The 21189-nt window shown below is 35.9% G+C and overlaps 2 protein-coding genes across 2 annotated transcripts in view; one reads left to right on the forward strand and one right to left on the reverse strand.

The window, feature by feature from the left end:
• The window catches only part of LOC105835059 (cAMP-specific 3',5'-cyclic phosphodiesterase), a 330289-nt gene extending 315461 nt beyond the window's left edge, over window positions 1–14828 (reverse strand). The window contains exons 1-3 of the mRNA XM_036292358.1: window positions 14619–14828; window positions 2504–2702; window positions 1674–1788 (exon numbers count right to left, since the gene is read on the reverse strand). Of these exons, the coding sequence (XP_036148251.1) occupies window positions 1674–1788; window positions 2504–2702; window positions 14619–14693 (389 nt within the window). The 5' untranslated portion in view covers window positions 14694–14828. The remainder of the gene's footprint in view (window positions 1–1673; window positions 1789–2503; window positions 2703–14618) is intronic.
• Window positions 14829–18746: 3918 nt separating this feature from the next.
• Window positions 18747–21141, forward strand: LOC105835062 (CCR4-NOT transcription complex subunit 9). Its single transcript, XM_012678018.3, has 3 exons — window positions 18747–19073; window positions 19500–19894; window positions 19972–21141. Exons 1-3 carry the CDS (start codon window positions 18747–18749, stop codon window positions 20171–20173), a joined length of 924 nt encoding a protein of 307 aa, XP_012533472.1. The 3' UTR covers window positions 20174–21141.
• Window positions 21142–21189: the final 48 nt, after the last annotated feature.

Here is a 21189-nt window from a genome sequence, read left to right on the forward strand (position 1 = left end):
TAGCAGAAACCAACGGTCAAACCCTACACTCAATATAACGAAAAATATCATACACTTTACTTACAAAAAATATACACTGAGTTACCGACCAACAAAATAACAGAGGAACGGCGAGTAACTGCACTGAGAAAAAGGTAATTGATTCAACAAAACGTTTTGTTGCGGGCTGCCAACAAAAGATATACTTAATATAATAATATTTGCTGTTAAGGCAAGTACAACAATGTTGATTGAACTATATACTTATACTGCAATACCATATATTGTTGTACTGAGTATACCTTGTGTTGGTAGCCTGCAACAAAAAAATTTTGTTGAATCAATTACTTTTTTTCTCAGTGTGAAAATGCGATGAGATATATTCGCGCTTTGTCTTTCTGACGTTGATAATGTATAGAGAGATTTCAGATTTTGATAACGCAGTATGGCGTGCATGAAATTACGCGGTATTATAATAACCAATCCCAGGAATATCCCACACTGAAAAAAAGTCTTGTTGAATTAACTGGAATTAAACTAACGGTTCAGATTTCTAGTTGATCTAACCAGATTTCCAATTAATTCAACAAGAAATTTTGTTAAATTAATTAGAAATTTGGTAGATTCAACTAGAATCCGAACCGTTAGTTCACATTCCAGTTAATTCAACCAAATTTTTTTTTCAGTGCACGATAATATGTTAGCACAATTGATAGATTAAAACAAAAGCCAATTGAAATTTTTACTAGGATACTTTTAGATTGATATTTTTCGTTGATCGTTCTATATTATATTTATTATTAGGAATGTTCTATATTGTTGTATGTTTGTAATATTCTATGTTTGTAATATTTTAGATTTTAAACATTTTACGAATTTTAAACACGCTAAAATAAAACACTATTGAAATGATAAGCAAGATATGATAAGGGTAATCGCAAAGAGCGCTAATACGCATTACCTTCCCCGAGTGCGATATGCGGTATGTTTAAATAATTTTCCTGTTGCAACTTTGCGTCAACTAGCACTAGTTAATTGTAAAGTTATTTTAATCATAATTACTCAACCCGTATAGTCGGATCTTCAATGGATCAGTGCACACTCGCATCTATATGGGCTGTGCGACAAAGTCAAGATCACCTTTATAAGCATGCAAATTTATGTTAACGACAACATATACAACCAAATTACCATGATAATAACATACAGATAGATCTGTTTTCCAGTAGACCCACATGAGTCTGTTATCACGACAAGACCAGTTAATTATTCACACGGCAATCTACGCGAAAAAAACCCAAAAAGTACATCGTAAAAACGTAATGCGCTCTAAATGGCACCATTAGCTTTAATTGGATTTTATCGCTAAATGTTAAAATGTTAAATATCTTTGTTAAAATCTCCGCTGCAGAATAACTGCGGCGATTTTCGTTTCGCACTTGCGTCACTAACTTATTCCACACACACATACCCAATATAAACGCTCGACTCTCACGTTTAGCGCCAAAAAACTATTATTGTAAATGTTATTTGTTACAAACCTCTCATCTAAAGGAACACTTTCGCAACGAATCTTCACTGTTATTTGCCATGCGCGCGATTCAGTACAACGGTGCGGTTTATCGCGACCGAAATACGCTGTTACAGAAACGGAAATTGTAGGAAACAGCGAGAGAGATTGTATTACATCTTACCTAAGTGCACGCCATTCCCCGTCTGTGGTTGTAGTCGGCGCGGACGTGCTCTTGCTCGGTAGACTCAGACGAGGACCGATGCGCAGTGTCATGGGTCGCCTCCTTCGCGTGTAATCTGAAATAATCGAACGACATAGATAAATCTCCGAAAGCGAGGTCATACTCCCGACGTTGCACGCGTAATCCGCCTTCTCCCGCGAGAGACAACATTGTGCCGCCTGGAAGGCAGGTGTATGCGGAGAGAATCGATTTAAAGGGATTACCACAGCGTGAGATTGAATGGTGATGATGAATTCCGATCTCGTACCGTGTAGACAATACATAAAACGATTCGTTTTTTCCGTTGTTTGGAAAAACCGAACAGGATTGTTAGGTAGCCGATTACGTTAACAACAGTTAAGCCTATTGTGCGATTCTATCCGGATGAATAACTGATACATTTCTATTAATACTCACTTAAGTTTTATTCCGCTTTTATATATATATTCCATTGCACATTATTTTTAAGTAAAAATATTTATTTTAAGAGCTTTAACAATTAAACTAATTTGGTATTTAAATAAATAAAATTGCAAACAAAAATTTATCAAAAATCTCATGATCACTGAAAGATTTGTTTTCCAATTTTACTGTAATTCCTGAAATTTCCAATGCCGGTGTTTATATCTCAAATAACAAATATAGATCGTATTTTTCATGTATTGTGTGTTTTCTCAATCAATCTCGATTATTGCAAAAAATAAAACAAACGTAAATGGAAAAATTACAAAAATACAAAAATTTTTGTTTTTATACTTGCTTCGTGCGAAGTGATAAATAAAAAATCTTACCATTTGCAGAACACAGTGAGTTCCTCCCATGAAAGACGTGCGGCGACAAATATTGGGAGTGTGGATTTGTAGGGGTTGGCGGGGAGGTTTGACTTGGAGCCGATGTGGTAGTCCAAGGCGGTGCTGCATCTCGTACGGCATTTGATTCCGTCGAGACGACGGGAATCTCGTTGGTCACCCGCACCTCTATTCCCACAGACTGTCAAACAACAAAATACTTTGGTATTTAAAAGAATATGTAGAAAATTTTTTTGCAGCAAATGTCAAACGTAGCTACAGTTTCATTAAATATTTTAAAACTCAATAAAATAAATATAAATTTACATTCAGTGATAAATATTGATTAAAATTAAAAAATTACAGCTCCATAAAAGCAAAATTCGTTTAAATTTACGAGAAAAAATAATAAAGTTTTATTACTTAACGACAATATTTTTTTTTCAACTACAATTTAAAAGTCATCAATATCACTGTCTCAATAATTTAATCAAACAATAATGATTCGCATTATTACAATATAAAAAATACTTTCATTGACAAATTATTTAACTTTATTGCACTTGTATTATTGCGATACAAAGCTATTTTGTCTTAGAATATGTTAATAAAGTCAAAGAAAATTTCATTGACTTTATATTGATTTGTTATGACGTTTCATATTTCCCATAATCACGTCATTGGATCACAAATTCATCTATAATTAACCGAAATTTGTCCGGAAATTTCATGATACATGCGTGGGTCGTATCAAATTATAACCACCGTTACATTGTCTATTATTACAAACTGAATTACGTATAAACGGTATCGTAAACAGGCATCTGATGCGTCTACGATACTATAGAATGTAATTAACCGGAACAAAGGCAAACGTTTGTAATAAAATCGAAACGCTTAATCAAATTACAAATATTACACCGAGTGTAAGGCTAAGACTAAGAGTGACTCCACGACCAAGTGCGTGATGCCTGTTGACTGTACTATATATAACGTGATCTATAAATTTTCTCCTGTAGGAAAATATACGAGGTTCTAAATTAACGGTATACTTTCCCGGAATTTCTGCCCATTTACCAAACAGTGCTAATACAAAGCAAAGTGTAAAATTTCAACAGCAGCGCGGAAATGTTTGTATTGTCGGATTAGAAAGCTATAGCAAAATGCATTAACATGATTAATTGAATACTCACTGAAATTATTTGCGAGATGTATTAAAACCCTCTCACAGAGTAACACGCATTATCGCAAATCTAAAGGTGGCAATAATTGATTGTAAAACCTCTCATTTCCAAAATGACTCTCGCAATCACTTTGTTTTGAAAAATCGGATACATTCAAATACGAAATGTCAAGAGTTTAGCAAAATTCAACAAATGCCAGAAATTATATTTGTAATTGAAATTCGATATGAAATTAAATAACACTATGAAATAATACTTTGAATTTTATAAATCAGAAATATAAATGGCGTATATATGTGTTTGCCTCTTGTATTTATTTCACATTGTCGTGAAGACTCGATAAGAAATTTAACATCGTCAATTCATAAACAATGTTACACACCTACCGATCCGTTATATGAAATACACGTATATATGTTGAACAAATAACTGCGCGTAGGAATAATTGGAAGGGTGATTATCGCATACCAGAATCGACGAATGTCGAGCAAATCGTCTAATTAATGAACAGTTTCGTAGTGACGGAAACGTGACTTTATTATCACAGCCGCTCTTTGGCTAACAACGACGGCGGTATCGCGTCTGCATTATATGAAATTAATAAATAACATTTTCAAGACATAAAATATTCTCATTAATGATGAGTTTTACATTTCTTTCAGTTTCTCCTCGAAATTTAACGTAAGTTCAACGTTCCAAATAATGTTAAAATCCGTAAAGCTCTTATTGATTATACAATGAAATTCCGCTGCAACGAATACCAGTATAACATTCACGTTATAATGAAATTTCATTCAATATCCAGCCGATGGCTATGAATCCTTTACTTTTTTAATATAGACAGATTCTGTATTTATTAAATGAGACCTAAATTCACAAGCTGTTTCCAAAAAGGAAAACTGCCAACTACCAACAAATTAATAATTACACCCGATGTTTTTAATAAAATATCTCAGAGCATAAAATATGATCGTTCGATCGCGATAATAATGCGATTCTAAAACTTATGCGTTGAAATATCGCAAGTAAAGGGAAATTATGTGTACGATCGAGTGCACTTGAAACAGTAGCGTAATAAATATCGATATAAAATTCCATCTCCATTGAAATTTATTGCAACAATGTAATTTTCGTGTCACCGCAGTTTCTTACATATGTTGGCATTAACATCGCCATTGGGGCTTGCATGCTTTGAACTTTCCGTTCAATGGAAACAGGTACAAGGACACGGGTATCGATTGGGACATCAATAACCACCATTGATGACCAAGGAACACAATCTTTGACAAACGTGGTTCTTTTAACTACTGTCACATGCAAATTAGCCGATAAAATCTCACTCATATTCGGCACTTTATGCCTGGAGTAAAATAATTTTTACAAACCTTTACATTTTTATCGTTTGTTTTACTCATTATTATGTTAATTAGAAATTTATCATTTTCTGCTTAACGAATCAATGTTGTCATTAATAGTTAATTTTTAACGTTATATTTTCTGACGCATATATTTATTTATATTATGTGAAAAGTATATCTCCTTTTCCTGTTTAATTCACATTTTCTTCTGAATCAAATAAACGCGCCGAGCAGACGTTACCCGTTTATTTACCACGGCAAATATTTATTCACGATGCAAAGCTGCTCTATTGCCCTGTGGACCACAAGTCGTAATTGCATATCGATCGAAGGGCTTCCCTCTTAGCTGTATTTTCTTTCAAGACAGACGAATCCCGGATAACCACCGTCTTGCTCTTAGCGTTTATTCAGTCCACCGGCCAAATCGATTATCCCTAATCCTGTCCCATAATCGGTATAATTATCATAATAATCGCTGACTTAGAATTTTCAAAAATTTGGACAATAAAACAAATTAAAAAATACAAATCAAACACGCGTGTTACAATCCTGATATAAATGTAAACTAATTATAAGTTAAATATAGCAATTACGGTAATATATATCTAATATATTTTTTTTTATTTAAGAGTTTTAATCAATAATTTTGTCTGTATTCAAATTAAAATTTTATTCAAACAATATATATTCTTTAAAATCAACTTGTAACGACATTTAAAGTGTTTACATTCATAATGTAACACTTACCTACGAGGAAATTTTACTTAAGCAACCTTTTATTTCGTCAACGTCGCAACAAGAATGAAATTCGCACATTTATTAAGCGTGAAAATTAAGCGGCAGAATACTGAATGGCAAAAAGGCGTTTCCTCTTGACTGCTCTTTAAAAGGATTCCACCGAAATGAGCCTCGATGGAAAGAAATTAACGAAGGAGAAATGTCAAGTCGTAACTTTCCAGCCAAAGCTACTGGGTGTCGTATAATTTATTCCTTTCTTAAAATTATTTATTGAAACTGTAGCTTACCCATTTCACACTTGCTATATATAAAGAAAAGCTATCATCATATAAATTCTCCCTCGCATCAAGATCGTGTCACCTTGTCAGAAAAGTTTGTGGTGGCTTATCAACTAATGGATGTCTCTTCGAAAATGTTACTGACACAAAACTTTCAAGATGGATAGTGTATGTGTTTCATAGAAAGATAATATAGCGCAGCAAAAGAAAAACGCTTTGCTGCAATAACTTGTTAGTCAAACTTGACAAACGTGCAGTAAAAAGATATACCTTATTACATATGTAACATTGCATTCCGTAAAATATTTATAAACTTTTACAAGTGTGTCTTGCAAAACGAGAATTTTTACGTTGTTTTAACGAGAGAAGTTGAACAAAGTGATATTATGCGAGATTATACCCGCTCGTACGAGAATCACAGAACATGCACAAAAACAGAGGCTTATCCTCTGCACGTATGATAAAAACAATGCAATTGTGCGTCACTCGCTCGACGACGATTTGCAGCGCAACGGGATCTACAGGTGTTCGTGAAACATACAGAAAAGCGTCATCGGGTTTATTCTGTGAACACGTGCTCGGGCTTGTCTAAAAATCGATAAACTAGTATTGTAACCTATGCATACGTAATCACTGGTTATTTCCCGGTTGGGCAACAAAAGGTTGATGTTCTCTTGTTATAAAATTTTTCTCCTCGTGGGAATAATTCTCATAACTCTCTACCTCTTATCTAAAAATATGCGTTTTTCATGCGTTGCAAAAAGATAACACAAAACATGTTATCGTACAAGAGTATAACACCTGCTGTTATGAATGAGAAAAATTACCCTCAATATTATATGAGAGTAAGAGGAAAGCGAAAGAATCTGTAAGGATTCAGTTTTTAGTTTTTATTTAAAAAATACAAACCCATAACAAACTGATGCATTAGTATTGTCTATTTTTCTCTACATATCAATCGAAGTGATTAATCTAGATTGCAAAGGTTGGATTACGAGTCAGAAAATAATTGTACATTATTATCAAGGTAACAAGAACTTGCACAAATGATAATTACATAAATAACAAAATAATTTACTAAATCACATCCACATATGGGAATAAGATTACTTGTAAACTAAATACGCCAAACCGTTAAAATATTCACGAAGCTAGAAGCCGAATATCTTATTTCGAAGGGAATTCTCAACAATCAACAATCTCACTCTGCGAGAATAACTGCTAACATACCGTCATCGGGTGTATCCAGAGGCAAGTCTCAAGAGGATAAACTGAGATCCTAATATCCTCACATGCATGCACACACGTCAGGGAAGCACGTCCTGCGTAACCGGCAAAGATAAATTGAACTGCTGCGCCTGACGGAATCTGGTATCAACTCGTGGGACATTGCGTAGGTATATTGAAAAAACAATCAATTAGTGAGCAAGAGCAAGCAAACTTCACAAATAAAACTGTTGTACTAATTTTTGTTCTACTAATATATACCTCATACTTTATCCAATTTATCTTAATAATATTTTTAGGATTAAAAAAATATACTAGGTAAACTAGATTTCTTTCCTTCTCGAAAAATTGACAACAGTAAATTTACTTTTTAAGGCTTTAAACAACTTAACTCAAACATTTTACTTAAAATTGGTTTTTCTGTTTCTTAAAAAAGCAAATTAGAATTAATATAAATATTGTATTTTATTTTCTTAGCATAAAAAATTATTCTTAATAAATTTCTTTAAAAAATATGAAAATTATTGCATTTAGAGTGAATTTTATATTATAATCTACTACACGTTCATTTATAAACGATATATTTTTTGTAGAAGAATATGTTTTTCAGCAATTTTTTATAAGATCAAAAATATATAAGTAATTCCTATCACAATAAAAAAATAAAAGCAATGCAGACAATACCAGAGTCGATAACTAATTGTGTAAGCATCTCTTTAAATGTGTTTTAAAAGAACATGCCTTCATATAGCCTACAAATGTCTGAAAAGAGGAGATCAAATTATAAAGAAAGCTCTCTTCTCCCCCTTCCTTGACCTTTCCACTCTTCGTTCCGTATTTTGCCAACAGCTTTGTTACGAGGATAAAACAAAACATCCATCTCAGGTGAGCTCCCTTCGAAAATACACGGTTTGATGTGCTATCAAGAGATAAATCCCCAGTGCAGAAATACATCTCTGACTAGCTCGTATATGTAACATCGCTGTAGTTATCAATATCCTAGCAAATTAATACAATCTTGAACAGCGATGAATTTTAACAATCGATTTTACAAAGACCGAGTTTATTGTATGTGTATCTAACAAATATTAAAATAATTTATACTTGTCAAATACGTACAAATATTCGTGCAATACAGCATTAATAGTGACTGTACTTATTAATTAATCATTACATTACTCAACTTGATTCCGTGCTTGCGGCGTTCCATTAATGACCGAAAAATTCGATAATAGCATCGATAATTTCATCCTGTTACCGTACGATATGGTTAATATGATCGAGTTGATAGCTAATTAAAACGGGATGGGTCGTCCCATCAAAATATACAATCAAAATTTCATAGTACGTACAGGACATTTCGATGAATGTATCCTATAAAATGCATTATTAATGCATTATTAATGAAAAATCGACCAAATATTTTCCGTTCAATTGCGACATGATTCTTCTTTTATTCAGCACTCTCGATTCAAAATCAATAAGCAAAATAGATTAAATCGAAAAGTTCAAAGCACGATACTAAATACATACATTAAAAAGCAAACAAAAAAATCGTCACTCCTACATACTGTAAAAATAATAATTTAAATTCACTTCCAATTCAATTCTTCTAAATAGTACAAAAATATTTATTTCAATAAATAAATATTTTCGCTTCAATCAGTTTATAAATCGTGCAAATTAATTAATAACATTATTAAGCAATAAAAGCAATAAAAATCGATTTTAGCCAAAATAAATAAAATATCGAGGTGCAAGTATAATTATAGTCTAATAAAAAGTGTGCAAATTCTACACAATAATTAACTTTAGCTGAAGGTAATTTTAATAACGTGACGTCAATATACTCATATATTAGTTCTAAATTTTAATTAAACATCAGAATAAATTAAAGTATTATAAGTTGAACACCCTATATATATGCGAAATGATTACTGCGTGGAAAATCTTCCGACTGAAAGCGACCTTTGGCCTTCCGCTACAAAAAGCTCAATACCTCATAAAGAATTATTTTTCAACTCTGACGTGAGAAATGGTAACAATTTAAAAAGAAGCAATCATAAAATAATGGCGCATCTATTGGTATCATATAGCTAACATAATTATATATAGTAATGCAAAAACACATTAGTGTGTATTCCTTTCGTATTTTACTGTAAATTGGTAAGAGTATAGAAACTGGAAAAAAAAAGAATTTTAAGCACTGACAGTCAGTGATTCATTAATCGTTTAATGTTCGACATGTAAAAGATATGTTTTTGAATGGCATGTGACATGAGAAAAGAGACGGGACCTATCACGCTTTTGTGCGCATTCTTCTACGCGCAAACTTTTCACAATTATCGGGAACTCGGCAGAACCCGTCGAAACGAACTTTCTCTTTCATCACACAAATGCATTCTTCAAGATAGAGCGATAAATGACGTAGTTCACACGTCAAAGACATTATCTATAATACTCGTCATATTAAATGATATTTTGATTAGTATACATTAACTAAAATAATATGTGCAAAAAATAATATATCTTAATGAACGAAATATAGCAATATTTACACAAAATGTGAGAACGTCTTTCTTATTAAAAATAAAAATACTTCAAAGTAAAAAGAATTGCTCTTCAGCGTTATTGGTAATTAATTAACGAGCAACGTTAATCCCTGCTTCACCGCAAATTTATCATGTCAACGTAATTCAGGCGGGTGCAAATTAACGATACAACAAGACGCGGAATAGGTGATAATGACGGTGTCTTACGACGGTGCGGAGATTCCCTCCGAGGTGCTCCGAAGGCTTTAAACTGTAACTTCCTGGCAATAACTTGTGACTTATCGCAGGCAAGTTATATATTCAACGGTAGCAGCTTTATTCGTGATCCACGCCGGCTCACCGAGAAAATGCGACATGCCCTTATTATTATTCGCGACGGGATCAAAAGTGCGCACGCATTGTTCGCGTTCGTGGAAAGTGACGCGAGACTTAGCGAGTCACAATGGAAGAGCGTTTTGTGAAAATTACAGTCCACGTCCACGACGGCAAATATTTTAACATGCAGTCAATGCGTGCAGGTTTTTGTTTTGCGCGACAAGCGGGAGCTTCATTAAGTTCGAAAGTGGATCCTTTCTGTGCAACGAAGCGGAAAATACAGAAAGCACAGTAGTATACTGTAACAATGAGCGAGCGGTGGCATTGCGAACGAGGGGAAAACGGACTGTCAAATGCGCCTTTATCCTTAGCAGCCGAGAAGGGAATTTAACGGATATTTAACACGTAAGAAAATTAATTTTCACAATGCTGGACAGATCCGCGGATGGTTCTCTCCATTTGCTGCAAAATGGAAAATTATCTCCCCTGTGCAATGTAACCCCGTTTCGCGATAATTATAATTTATTTGCGGCGCTAACTGCCGACGACGCGCAGAATTCTGACGCCATCGAGTTTATGACGTAGTTAATATCGCGCGATCCGGTATTAAACAAGAAACGTAACGTTATTATCCGGCTCCTTTCAGATTTTGCTTTTACTTTCTCAATATAATAATACAATTGAAGATCGCCTTAATTTCTCCCTGGAATTTCTCTCCGAGTATTCAGTGTATATATTATCGAATTGTGCTTTACGTCAGATTTCAATCTGAATATTCAAACGAATCCGTTTAAGTGAATAAACTGAAAGTAATGGAATTTAGCAATATATTTTTAAAAATAGAGGAAAACGTTAGGAAGAGAATTTAAGGAATGTGACTGAAGCTGAAAACAAGATTGAGGCTATCGTGATTTTTGCTAACGTCATTTATAATCATTAATTAAATATGCGTAATTCAATAACTCTATTAAATTCGACAGTAGAATCATTGTGTCACGCTGACTTGATTGATTCATTTGATATCATCAAGCACGATAGAAACTAATTCATAAAACTGATTAATTAATTGTACAGTAATAATACAATACTATTGCATACTAATATATTGTAGTTTTCAATCAATTAACAATGATGTTTCTATTATATTTGCACTCAATTCCGTTCACGTCTTGTACATCGATCTAACAAAATGTAAACATACGCATTCGCTTCCATGTAAACAGGAGAGCGAGAATTAATATCGCTTATACATGATGGATAGCTAAATCACGGTATTAATACAGAAATTAACGTGCATGTCAAATTACGAATAAACTTCACGAGAACCGCAAAGCTCGCGCGTTTGAAGCATTATAATCTAATCGGGATATCCGTAAGAGTTGTATGATATCGCCAATCGCGTTTCTCGCGATTTATCCATATTTATTAAAACCGCACTAACGTTCGCTACACAGCTTTGTCATTACGCTCACTTATACCTGTGTAGATCTTTCTACAATCCAGCAATTCGAAATTATGACGTACGCTTTATACTGTATCTACAGAATATATCAGATAATGAGACGGACAATCCGAAAAAGAAATTAAAATGTGAAATTTTTCTCGAAAACGAATACGATATCGTTGTATTTGCACTACCGATTTTACATAATTGAATCGTATCGCCCACGTTTTAAATTTTCTATTACGAATCACGTTTCGCAATTCGATAAACAATATGTAACAACGAGCCATGAATTTTAAAAAGGGATCTTCATTATTTACCATCAGTATCAAAAATGCATTCGCGTGAATTGCACTAGTTTTTATATTTATAACAAATTAAATTTCAGCCGAAGAGAAAGTGCAACTTCTACTAATTTTACAGATCCTATTTTTCCTTAATGTGTTACCTCAGGTAATATTGTTGCACGCGTCGATGCAATGTGATGCATAAAAGAGTAACGCATTTTCAACCTCTCCATATGCTTCCTCTTTACTCATCTCGCTAACAACACGGAAATGAGGCCAAAATTGTTAGTCTCGAGGGCATACACACATGGATAACTTTACGGAAAACGGGCAAACAAAGCAACGGACGACAGGTAAAGCGGAGGCTCATAATTAGGTTGTTAGCTAATGGGGAACACCGCATGCAAATAAGCGCGACACTACGCACAAATTGGCGTAAGGTGCTCACGTGCCTTCTCGAGCGGGGACACCGCCATTTCAGATCTATTACACGTGTGCGTGTAAAAAGGTGGGGTAATATTTTTTCGGGTAAGCGATTCAATTGAATTGCTACCCCCTTATTGATATTTCGGAAACGCGTTTAATAAACGTCAAATAAAATTGGCAAAACCAATCAGTTCGAGAGATAAATTATTATCGAGAGAGAAAAATCGAGAAAATTTGGTTATGTAGATATATAATGGCACCAGATAGCTACCAAATTTTTATGTACAAATATAATTTCTGTATGCATAATATCTATTAATCTTACGCATGCCAAAATATACAGATATATATAAATTTATCAATTAAATAAATATAAATTGTAACTCGTAAAAAGAAATAAAAACTTAATTATTTAATTAAAAGGAACGCTAAGTAGTTTATTTCATTTTCTTGAAACATTTGCGTTACATCATAGTTGAATTATTAATTACACGTACAACTTTTGTGCATAAATGTGGATAGTTTATCTTAAAGAATATTAAGTGTGTTTTGTGTAATTTAAAAAGACTATTATTATCGCATAATACAAGTGTATTTAAAGAAGTTCCAAAGTAATATTAAATCTGAATATTATCAGATTTTCACTTACATAGCAGAGCACAAAGAAATCTTAAACTCCGCCGGGCATATTAAGATATTCGTTATATTAAACACGCCCGTATGCAATTTTCACTTTATCTAACGCTAAATTTACCTCAACGTTTGCTCGTGTATTTACACGTTAAAAGCGAGAGAAAATGCAGGAAAATAAGTTGATTTTTAAAAATATTATCGTTAAATAGTAGTAAAAAATTTTAATAATTAAACGATTGATAACTATCAACAAATGTAATTTTTTTATGTATAAATACTCATTTATTTAATAAAAACATTATTGTTCATAATAATAAACATGTCACTATAAATACCAAACATGCAAAATAATAGAAGTAGTCTCACTTTTGCTTTTTCTAATTTTAATGGTTTTTTTTTTAATTTCAATACCTATACAAGTCGTGTAAAAAAGCTACTGGAGATATAATATTCTTTTAATATTCTTTTCTAATAACATTTTTTTCATAATTTTATTTTATAATTATTCTCATTAATATAATAATATAAAAATTCACTTTTATTAAAATTACACATCAAAAGATGTGAAGAAAAAACCACGTGTCCTAATTCTCTCTCTCTCTCTCTCTCTCTCTCTCTCTCCCCTTCTCTCTTTCACACTCACTTCATCTCTAAAAGTGTAAAAATACAGACGTCTGTAATATTTTTACAGAATTCTGCATTTTAATATGTCGAACGTGTGTGCAGATATGAAATGTTATAAAAACAGAGTTTAAAAAAGGGTGAAAAAGAATAACTGTTACTAGCAAGAATTTTCATTTACCCTCCAGCATATACCTGTCTTTTCGAGCATCGCCAATGGGCTGTGCAAAATAATCCAAAAAACAATCAAACGGTGAAAATTGAATGTTCGATTGAGAGTCCTCTCATGGTTCTCACAGTTTCTATTTCTGATGCTCTCATCTCTGTTAGTAGCTTATCAATAAGAGCACGACTGATTAACTCGGAATCATGAGCATCAAAAGTAGACAAAAAATTAGACGCGTGCTCCGGAGATTATAAACGGCAATGTTAAATAAAAACAAAAACACCACATTCCACTGAACGTGTAATCTATTTTTTAATAAAAAATTCTGTAAAAATAATAGATATTCGCGTGTTTTAGCAATCTAAACGAACACAAGAACGAACAACTTAACGCAATATAATATTTTAAAAAACAACCACGCGATATACGAGTACTCTCCTTCTGACAAATAACAGTTTCTTCGTAAATTATATCTTCATAAAAAGGATAATACAACTATGCTGTAATGCAAATGTAATTTTAGATAGCAAGTATAAAATATTCATATCCCTTAACTTTTGCATACGCAGTTTCAAAACAACGATGTAAAATATAATAAAACGTACGGCATCGTCAATTGCGAATAACAACCGTGTGCGTACGTTAATAATCGCGAATAATACGTATCTTATTTTATTTTATATAATTCTATCTGGGTGGCAAAGAGGCGAGAGGATGACGTGCCCCAGATTCCGTTGGGATCAACGAAATTTACAGGTAATTTTCGTGCTCAGGGGACATCACTGCCGTCGCATCCTCGCCTTGCCTTGACATTGGCCGGGAGAAATCGGGTGGGAAGGGGACGGGGAGAAGAGGGGGGGGATGCAACAACAAACAATATAATGCTTACCTGCTGCATCGGATACGCCGCGCTACCGACGAGAAGGTCCCATGCCCACGCGAAGATCCGCGCGCAAATGTGCATTGACGTCACCGCCACCTTAGAGAGCCCGCTGCAGCCGGTGCCGGCGGCACCGTTCACGGCACCCCCGCTTCCCGCTCCCTCCGCCCCCGCGATTATGACGGCCTCGCGCCACCACCGGGGAGCAACGGCTCACGCATCGCGACTCGCGAATCACCACGAGAACAATGGCGGGGCCTCACTTCGCGTCCGTCTGCCGCGTGCAACATGGCCGGGAGATTACCGCGCGTTCCCGCGAACTCACGATGTCGCGGCGATCCCAGCGAGATCGACGACGAAGCGTCTCCGGGCGCGACGTGCCCTGGAGCTCGGTGTCGATCGCCGGCCGTTCGGCGCGGCCGCGACGTTTTCCCTCCGGAATGTTTCGCGCGCTCTTCCCGCTACTCGTCGTTCCAAGTTCCAACGCGTCACTGCCGCGAAAACAGCCGCGCGTCACCTCGCGATAACCGTCGCCGTTTACTCCGCGCCAACTTCACGCGCCCTGCACCGAGCCGCGTTCCGTTGCGATTCAGGCCTCTCTCGCTTCGCGAGACAGAGGAAGCCTTCCCCGTTTTTCACCCGAGAGTCGCGCGAGAACGTCACTCTCTCGCCGATCGACACTCTTCCACCAAGTCTTTCCGTTCGAGGGGCGGGGAGAGGAGAGCAGATCGGCGTTCTTCCTGGAAAGTTTCCGTTACACTCGGTCACACCAGTCGCCCGGCCAATCGCGTGCCTCGACGCAGCACAACACTTCAATGAAAACACAGCCGCGCGACAATCGCCACACACCGTTCACCCCGCGCGACCTTCAGGCGCCCGCGAGAGGCCGGACACGCCGCGGGCGCATTTCGTTTTGCAATAATAAAAGTCTTCGGCTCCGGCGAGCCTCTTCTCGCTCCGGGAAGAGCCGAGATTCGCCAGGATTCGCCGAGATTTCGACTCCAACGACTCCGCGGTGTCCGCACCGGCACGAGAATCTCGCACTCACAGAACGTTACGGTCCGACGAGGGGCGGAGAGCGGGACGAGCAGATCGTATCTCACTCCGCGGCACTATACGCACTATGTATCGTGTTATGACACACGGGGTTTTCACCCCGACGACGCGAGAACGTATCTCGTCTCCGCGTAACGAACTACTTGTTGATCGGCGCGGCGCCCGCCGTGATCGATGCCCGCGCACGATCAGCGCGCTTCGCTACGAAGTTGGCGCCAAGTCCGATACACGTTGACCACTCGAACCACCAGGCATCGTTAACAATTAACCGACATGGCGACCGCTAATTCAAAATGCACGGGACACGAAACGAGCGCGCCTCCCACGCGGTAACACGAGCCCCCCACTTTTTATGGTTATGATTAGTTTTATGATTAGTAGCCACTGTCTCGCGATAAAAAGATTTAATCCCGTTGGAATCGAGGCGAAATAGATCGCGAACAACTGTACGATCAGCCAGTCGAATCGAAACAAAATTCGCAAGAATTGACTAGAGAGCCGCGAGAAAAGCACAAGCACACGCAATTTCAATAACCTCTTCTGCTTTGCACAAGCGATCGCTCAATTTCACAAGCTTTCGGTTCGCGAGTACGTTGATCAACGGCAACGGACGTGACCGTCCGATCGTCCGTGCGGGAGGAGGATCATCTCCACGCCACCCGCTTTGTCGTCCGATACCACGATAACCGACAACGAGCGTGCGAAGATCCGCGAACGTGCCGAGGTCGATCCTTCGCGATTTTCGCGACGCACGCGGCGGACTTGCCCTTGCGATCCCGCACCGATGGGAGGCGCGACGCGCTCCGACGGGAGACCGAGCGATACTGAGGAGCAGAATTGAGCGCGCGCGCACGCACGTGCCTCGCTAGACGCGCCGGGCGTATCGCGATGACATTGGGTTAGGTACCAACATCTATAAAACTGAAACTTCATCAAATACGATACAAATATGTACATGGTACGTAGAGAGAGAGAGAAAGAGAGGAAGAGAGGCAGAGATATTTTAACCGATTATGCGTTAATGTAAATATAACTATTTTTCATATATATATTAGCCGTGATAGAGTTGTAGCGTGGCTTCGCAGTTTTCGATTTAATCCCGTCTATCTAAGAATCTTTTTTAAATAATATTTTTACAGTATTATATTACAGTTTAATCAGTTACATAGGTCTCAGACTGCTTAAAGGATTGAAGAAATTTATACAGGGAATGTAATAAGAGAATATATATACATATACGAGAGGTGAAAATACAATTAATAAAGAACAAATTTTTATTCTGTCGTAGGTAATATTCAATCTTGTTATTTACTTGTATATCTTTTAAAGTTTGCTGTGAACATATTCGGCGCACAGTTCAGTGAACTTTAAAACGTTTTATAATTAATTTTTATTAACAAAATTTGCGCCGTTCTTTTTTATGCTTTCTCATATATGAAAAATGTAAATATTAAAAATAAACATTTATTGTATTCTACATTTATATGTAACAATTTATATATTTTAAATATATGCAAGAAATACTGTTGAATATTTTTCAACATCATTTTCAAAATATATTTTACACATTTTATGTATTATTCCAAAACCATTACAATAAAATTCTATAAAATCTTTTTATATCTTTTTATAAAATAAATTTTCAGAATATTTAGAAATATTTATGATAAATGTTTTGTGTTGTGTAAAGCTCTTATAGTTTTCAAATCAATCTCGTAAAACTCATTTTTTTGCTACAATAATATAAACGAGATCGGGTTGCTTTGTGAATACGGGAAAGTTAGTACCTTTTGTATTAATGTTGCGTAATAAATAAACGAGAAAGTTAATTACATACACATTAGCAACAGGGCGAATATAATGAATAATAACGAAGTCTGTTCTCTCTTTTAAAGTACTCGATCTACTGTGGAAACTAGTCACATAACGATTGAACAAAAAACAACTGCGATAATGAGTTATAAAGAAAAATTAAAGTGCACCTCCTTTGCCATTTGCAAGATGACAAAAAATCTTTGAACAAAATTCAAAGTGGCAAATTTAGATTTTGCTCTCGTACTTTGTTACGTTTATACTTTATATACGTATATACAATATTTCAATTAATTAACTTATATAATAATTATTGTTGTAATTTGATAAATATACGTGTATTGATCCATTGTTTTTCTAATGGATAATTATATACTAACAAAAATGTTTTCTACATTTTGAATATTGTACAGTAATTTCATTCTAACTTATCAAGTGTCGATTAAATTTTGTTAAAACAATCATGCAGATGTATGTATTATGCATATATTTTTGTGATAACACATCGCGTAACTTGACATTTTTCAAATTTCGGATATTATTTTAAAAACTCTGAGTATCTTCAATGATTTAATTTGGAATGTTTATTTGAGAAGAAGAGAAAAAAAATATTTTTAATTGGCTAAAGATCTGCAAATGGACACATGAAGCGATTCAAATGTGGAAACGATCAATGTAAAAATACGAATCGATGAAACACTCGACATTTATTCCGCCGAGTAATACAATGTTTTATATGGGCATTTTATCATCCAAAATGTTTCCATTGTATCTCCGTCATTTTTCAACATCAAAATAAATCTATTCTTTTTAGCGGACAAAGAACAGGCCAGTAACAAACGCGCCATGTAAACGAACAAACCCGCAAAAGGAGGTTATGTGCACGCTTAGATGTCGCACGGATTCGAAATATAAGATATAGTGAAGTGCTGGCGAAATATCCACAAAACGTATATCGTTGCAGACTCGCTTTCATGTCGGCAAGGATTTATTTCGACTTCCATCGGAACATTGTGCGAATTAGCGAATCTAGCAAGAGGCACACGAAAACACCACGAAAAATTCGTGCATACCGTACTTGTTAGTTTGTTACGTGCGAACGTGCTAACCGTCGGAGAAAGGAAGAAAAGAGGTTAGGTCTCCAGGTTCGTCGAAAACATAGAACCAGCGTAGTGCGAGAAAATTTTGACGTGGGCGTAACGAACGGACGTGCAAATCACCAGTCACATCATCAGCATCGAATTTCGAAGCAGCAACAGCAGCAGCGATATGAGCACTCAGCAGAGTCCGGCCGCTTTGCAGCAGACAGTCGATCGCGAGAAGGTCTACACGTGGATAATCGAGCTGTCCAATCCGGAGACCAGGGAGAATGCTCTCCTCGAGTTGAGCAAAAAACGTGAGGTGGTGCCCGATCTGGCGCCCATGCTCTGGCACTCGTTTGGCACCACGGCATCGCTCCTGCAGGAGATCATCAACATCTACCCGGCGATCAATCCAGCAACCCTTACTGCTTACCAGAGCAACCGGGTATGCAATGCCCTGGCGCTGCTGCAATGCGTGGCCAGTCATCCGGAGACAAGGTCTGCATTCCTACAAGTAGGTCATCGCTGTGACTCACAGCTTTTAATACATTCAAATCTTCTCCTGCAAATTAAACAAAATAGATCCAAATACATAATATTTAACCGGCTGTATCTGTTTTAGAATCAAAAAAGCCTTGTTTAATAAATCCTTTGCTACAGATGTAAGTAGTGCAATAGAAAACTGTTATAATTCTAAAAACTTTTGTCTAAACAGATTTTGTTTTAAGTGCAGTTAAGATTCTTTTAGCAAGTATCCATTAGCAAAAACAAAGTTCGAAAAAGTTAAGCTGTTTTTGAGAAATCTTACTGGTAGACAGACAAACAAACTGACAAATTGTTACCAACATTGTAGAAGAGTAGTTTGCCATGCTGCATTGCTTAATAAAACTATGTAGTCAAGAATACATATCTAGAAAATATCGCATGTTTTCGGTTTCAGGCACATGTCCCATTATTTCTGTATCCATTTCTGCATACTGTAAGCAAAACACGACCGTTTGAGTATCTTCGCTTGACAAGTCTCGGCGTGATTGGCGCACTGGTCAAGACCGATGAGCAGGAAGTAATAACTTTCCTTCTCACTACTGAGATTATCCCACTCTGTTTACGGATTATGGAGAGCGGCTCCGAACTGAGTAAGACCGTCGCAACGTTTATATTGCAGAAGATATTATTGGATGACAGCGGCTTGTCCTACATTTGTCAGACCTATGATAGATTCAGTCATGTCGCCATGATATTAGGAAAAATGGTTTTGTCCTTGGCTAAAGATCCTTCTGCCCGATTGCTCAAGCATGTTGTAAGATGTTATCTGCGACTTTCTGATAATGCAAGGTGAGTATCAAAATATGCGTGCAATACATAGCATTAGTAATTCCGAAAAACTTTAATGTGTGCGATTAATTTTGCAGAGCTCTGTTAGCTCTAAGACAGTGCTTGCCTGATCAACTGAGAGATAACACGTTTGCAACATGCTTGCAAGAGGATGCCTCAACTAAGCATTGGTTGAATTTGTTACTGAAGAATCTGGAGACCGGTCCGCAACAGGGCCCGCCGACTCAACCTGGTCAGCAAGATCCCAGGACAATTGGCATGTCACCACTCACATCTTAAATTTTCTTCTTTCTTGATGATAATCATGTTTGGCATGTATGAGAACAAACTTTAAACATTTCTATCAATATGTCATTCTATATCCTTTTTTTACAAAACGGTGCACGATAATGGATGGTCATGCCATTCGCATATTGTAATTACGAATTGTGCTGTGAAAATTAGTAATAAGTATATTGTCGGATTGACAATTTATAGACATTATTATCATTGTAAATATGTGTAATAGACGCTTGTGGCGAAATCTACCAATTATAATCGGTTTGATTTCAATCCAATTATCCCTTGAATTTCAAAGCACCCGACGAATAGCCTTAAGAAACATATACAAATCAAAAAAGTGTTTTGTACAAGCAAGGTATTAGGGAATAAGAATTTTTATATCCGCAATATATAAGGATTATATATACAGTTTTAACATATAATAAATAAGAGCTATGTATAAAATTTGCAAGTGTGATCTATCAAGATAAATCAACTTTATTATTAATTTATATTGTTATATTTACGCTTAGAGACGCCGGATATTTTGGTAGATTTTACAACATAGATGCGTTATCCATTACTTAAAAATTTATCCCATGAATCAGTATTTGATTGTTCAAAAAGAGCATTCTTCAACAAAAACATAGGCATGGAAAAATTTGACCAACATTATTCATTCTCTTTGTACATTATTGTCAGCCTAATTAAATATGCAATATACAATGTATAGCGTGTAAAATCCAGTCGACAACTTTGAATCACTGCCTAGATATATATAGTAGTTTACATTTATAAGAATATAATTTGCGCGCGTAACGAGCTATGTTCGAAATTAATCCCGCCTTGTATTGTGACTGATCAATGACGATGCACTATGAAATTACATCAGGGATATGCAATTCGACTTGTGAGGCTTTTCTGTTCAGTCCGCGAGCAAGTTTGACTCCCAGTAAAAATAAAAAATAAACTGAATTATTATCGCATAGCGTCAAATTGTTTTAATATATAACGTAAAACTTTTTATATATAGA

This window comes from Monomorium pharaonis, chromosome 9 (genome assembly GCF_013373865.1).
Source record: "Monomorium pharaonis isolate MP-MQ-018 chromosome 9, ASM1337386v2, whole genome shotgun sequence".
NCBI lineage: Eukaryota > Metazoa > Arthropoda > Insecta > Hymenoptera > Formicidae > Monomorium > Monomorium pharaonis.

Coding starts and splice junctions, on each gene's coding strand:
- LOC105835062 (XM_012678018.3), top strand. CDS start 18,747: ATGAGCACTCAGCAGAGTCCGGCCGCTTTGCAGCAGACAGTCGATCGC. Junction 19,074..19,499: donor CAAGGTCTGCATTCCTACAA/GTAGGTCATCGC, acceptor TTTCGGTTTCAG/GCACATGTCCCATTATTTCT. Junction 19,895..19,971: donor CGACTTTCTGATAATGCAAG/GTGAGTATCAAA, acceptor TTAATTTTGCAG/AGCTCTGTTAGCTCTAAGAC.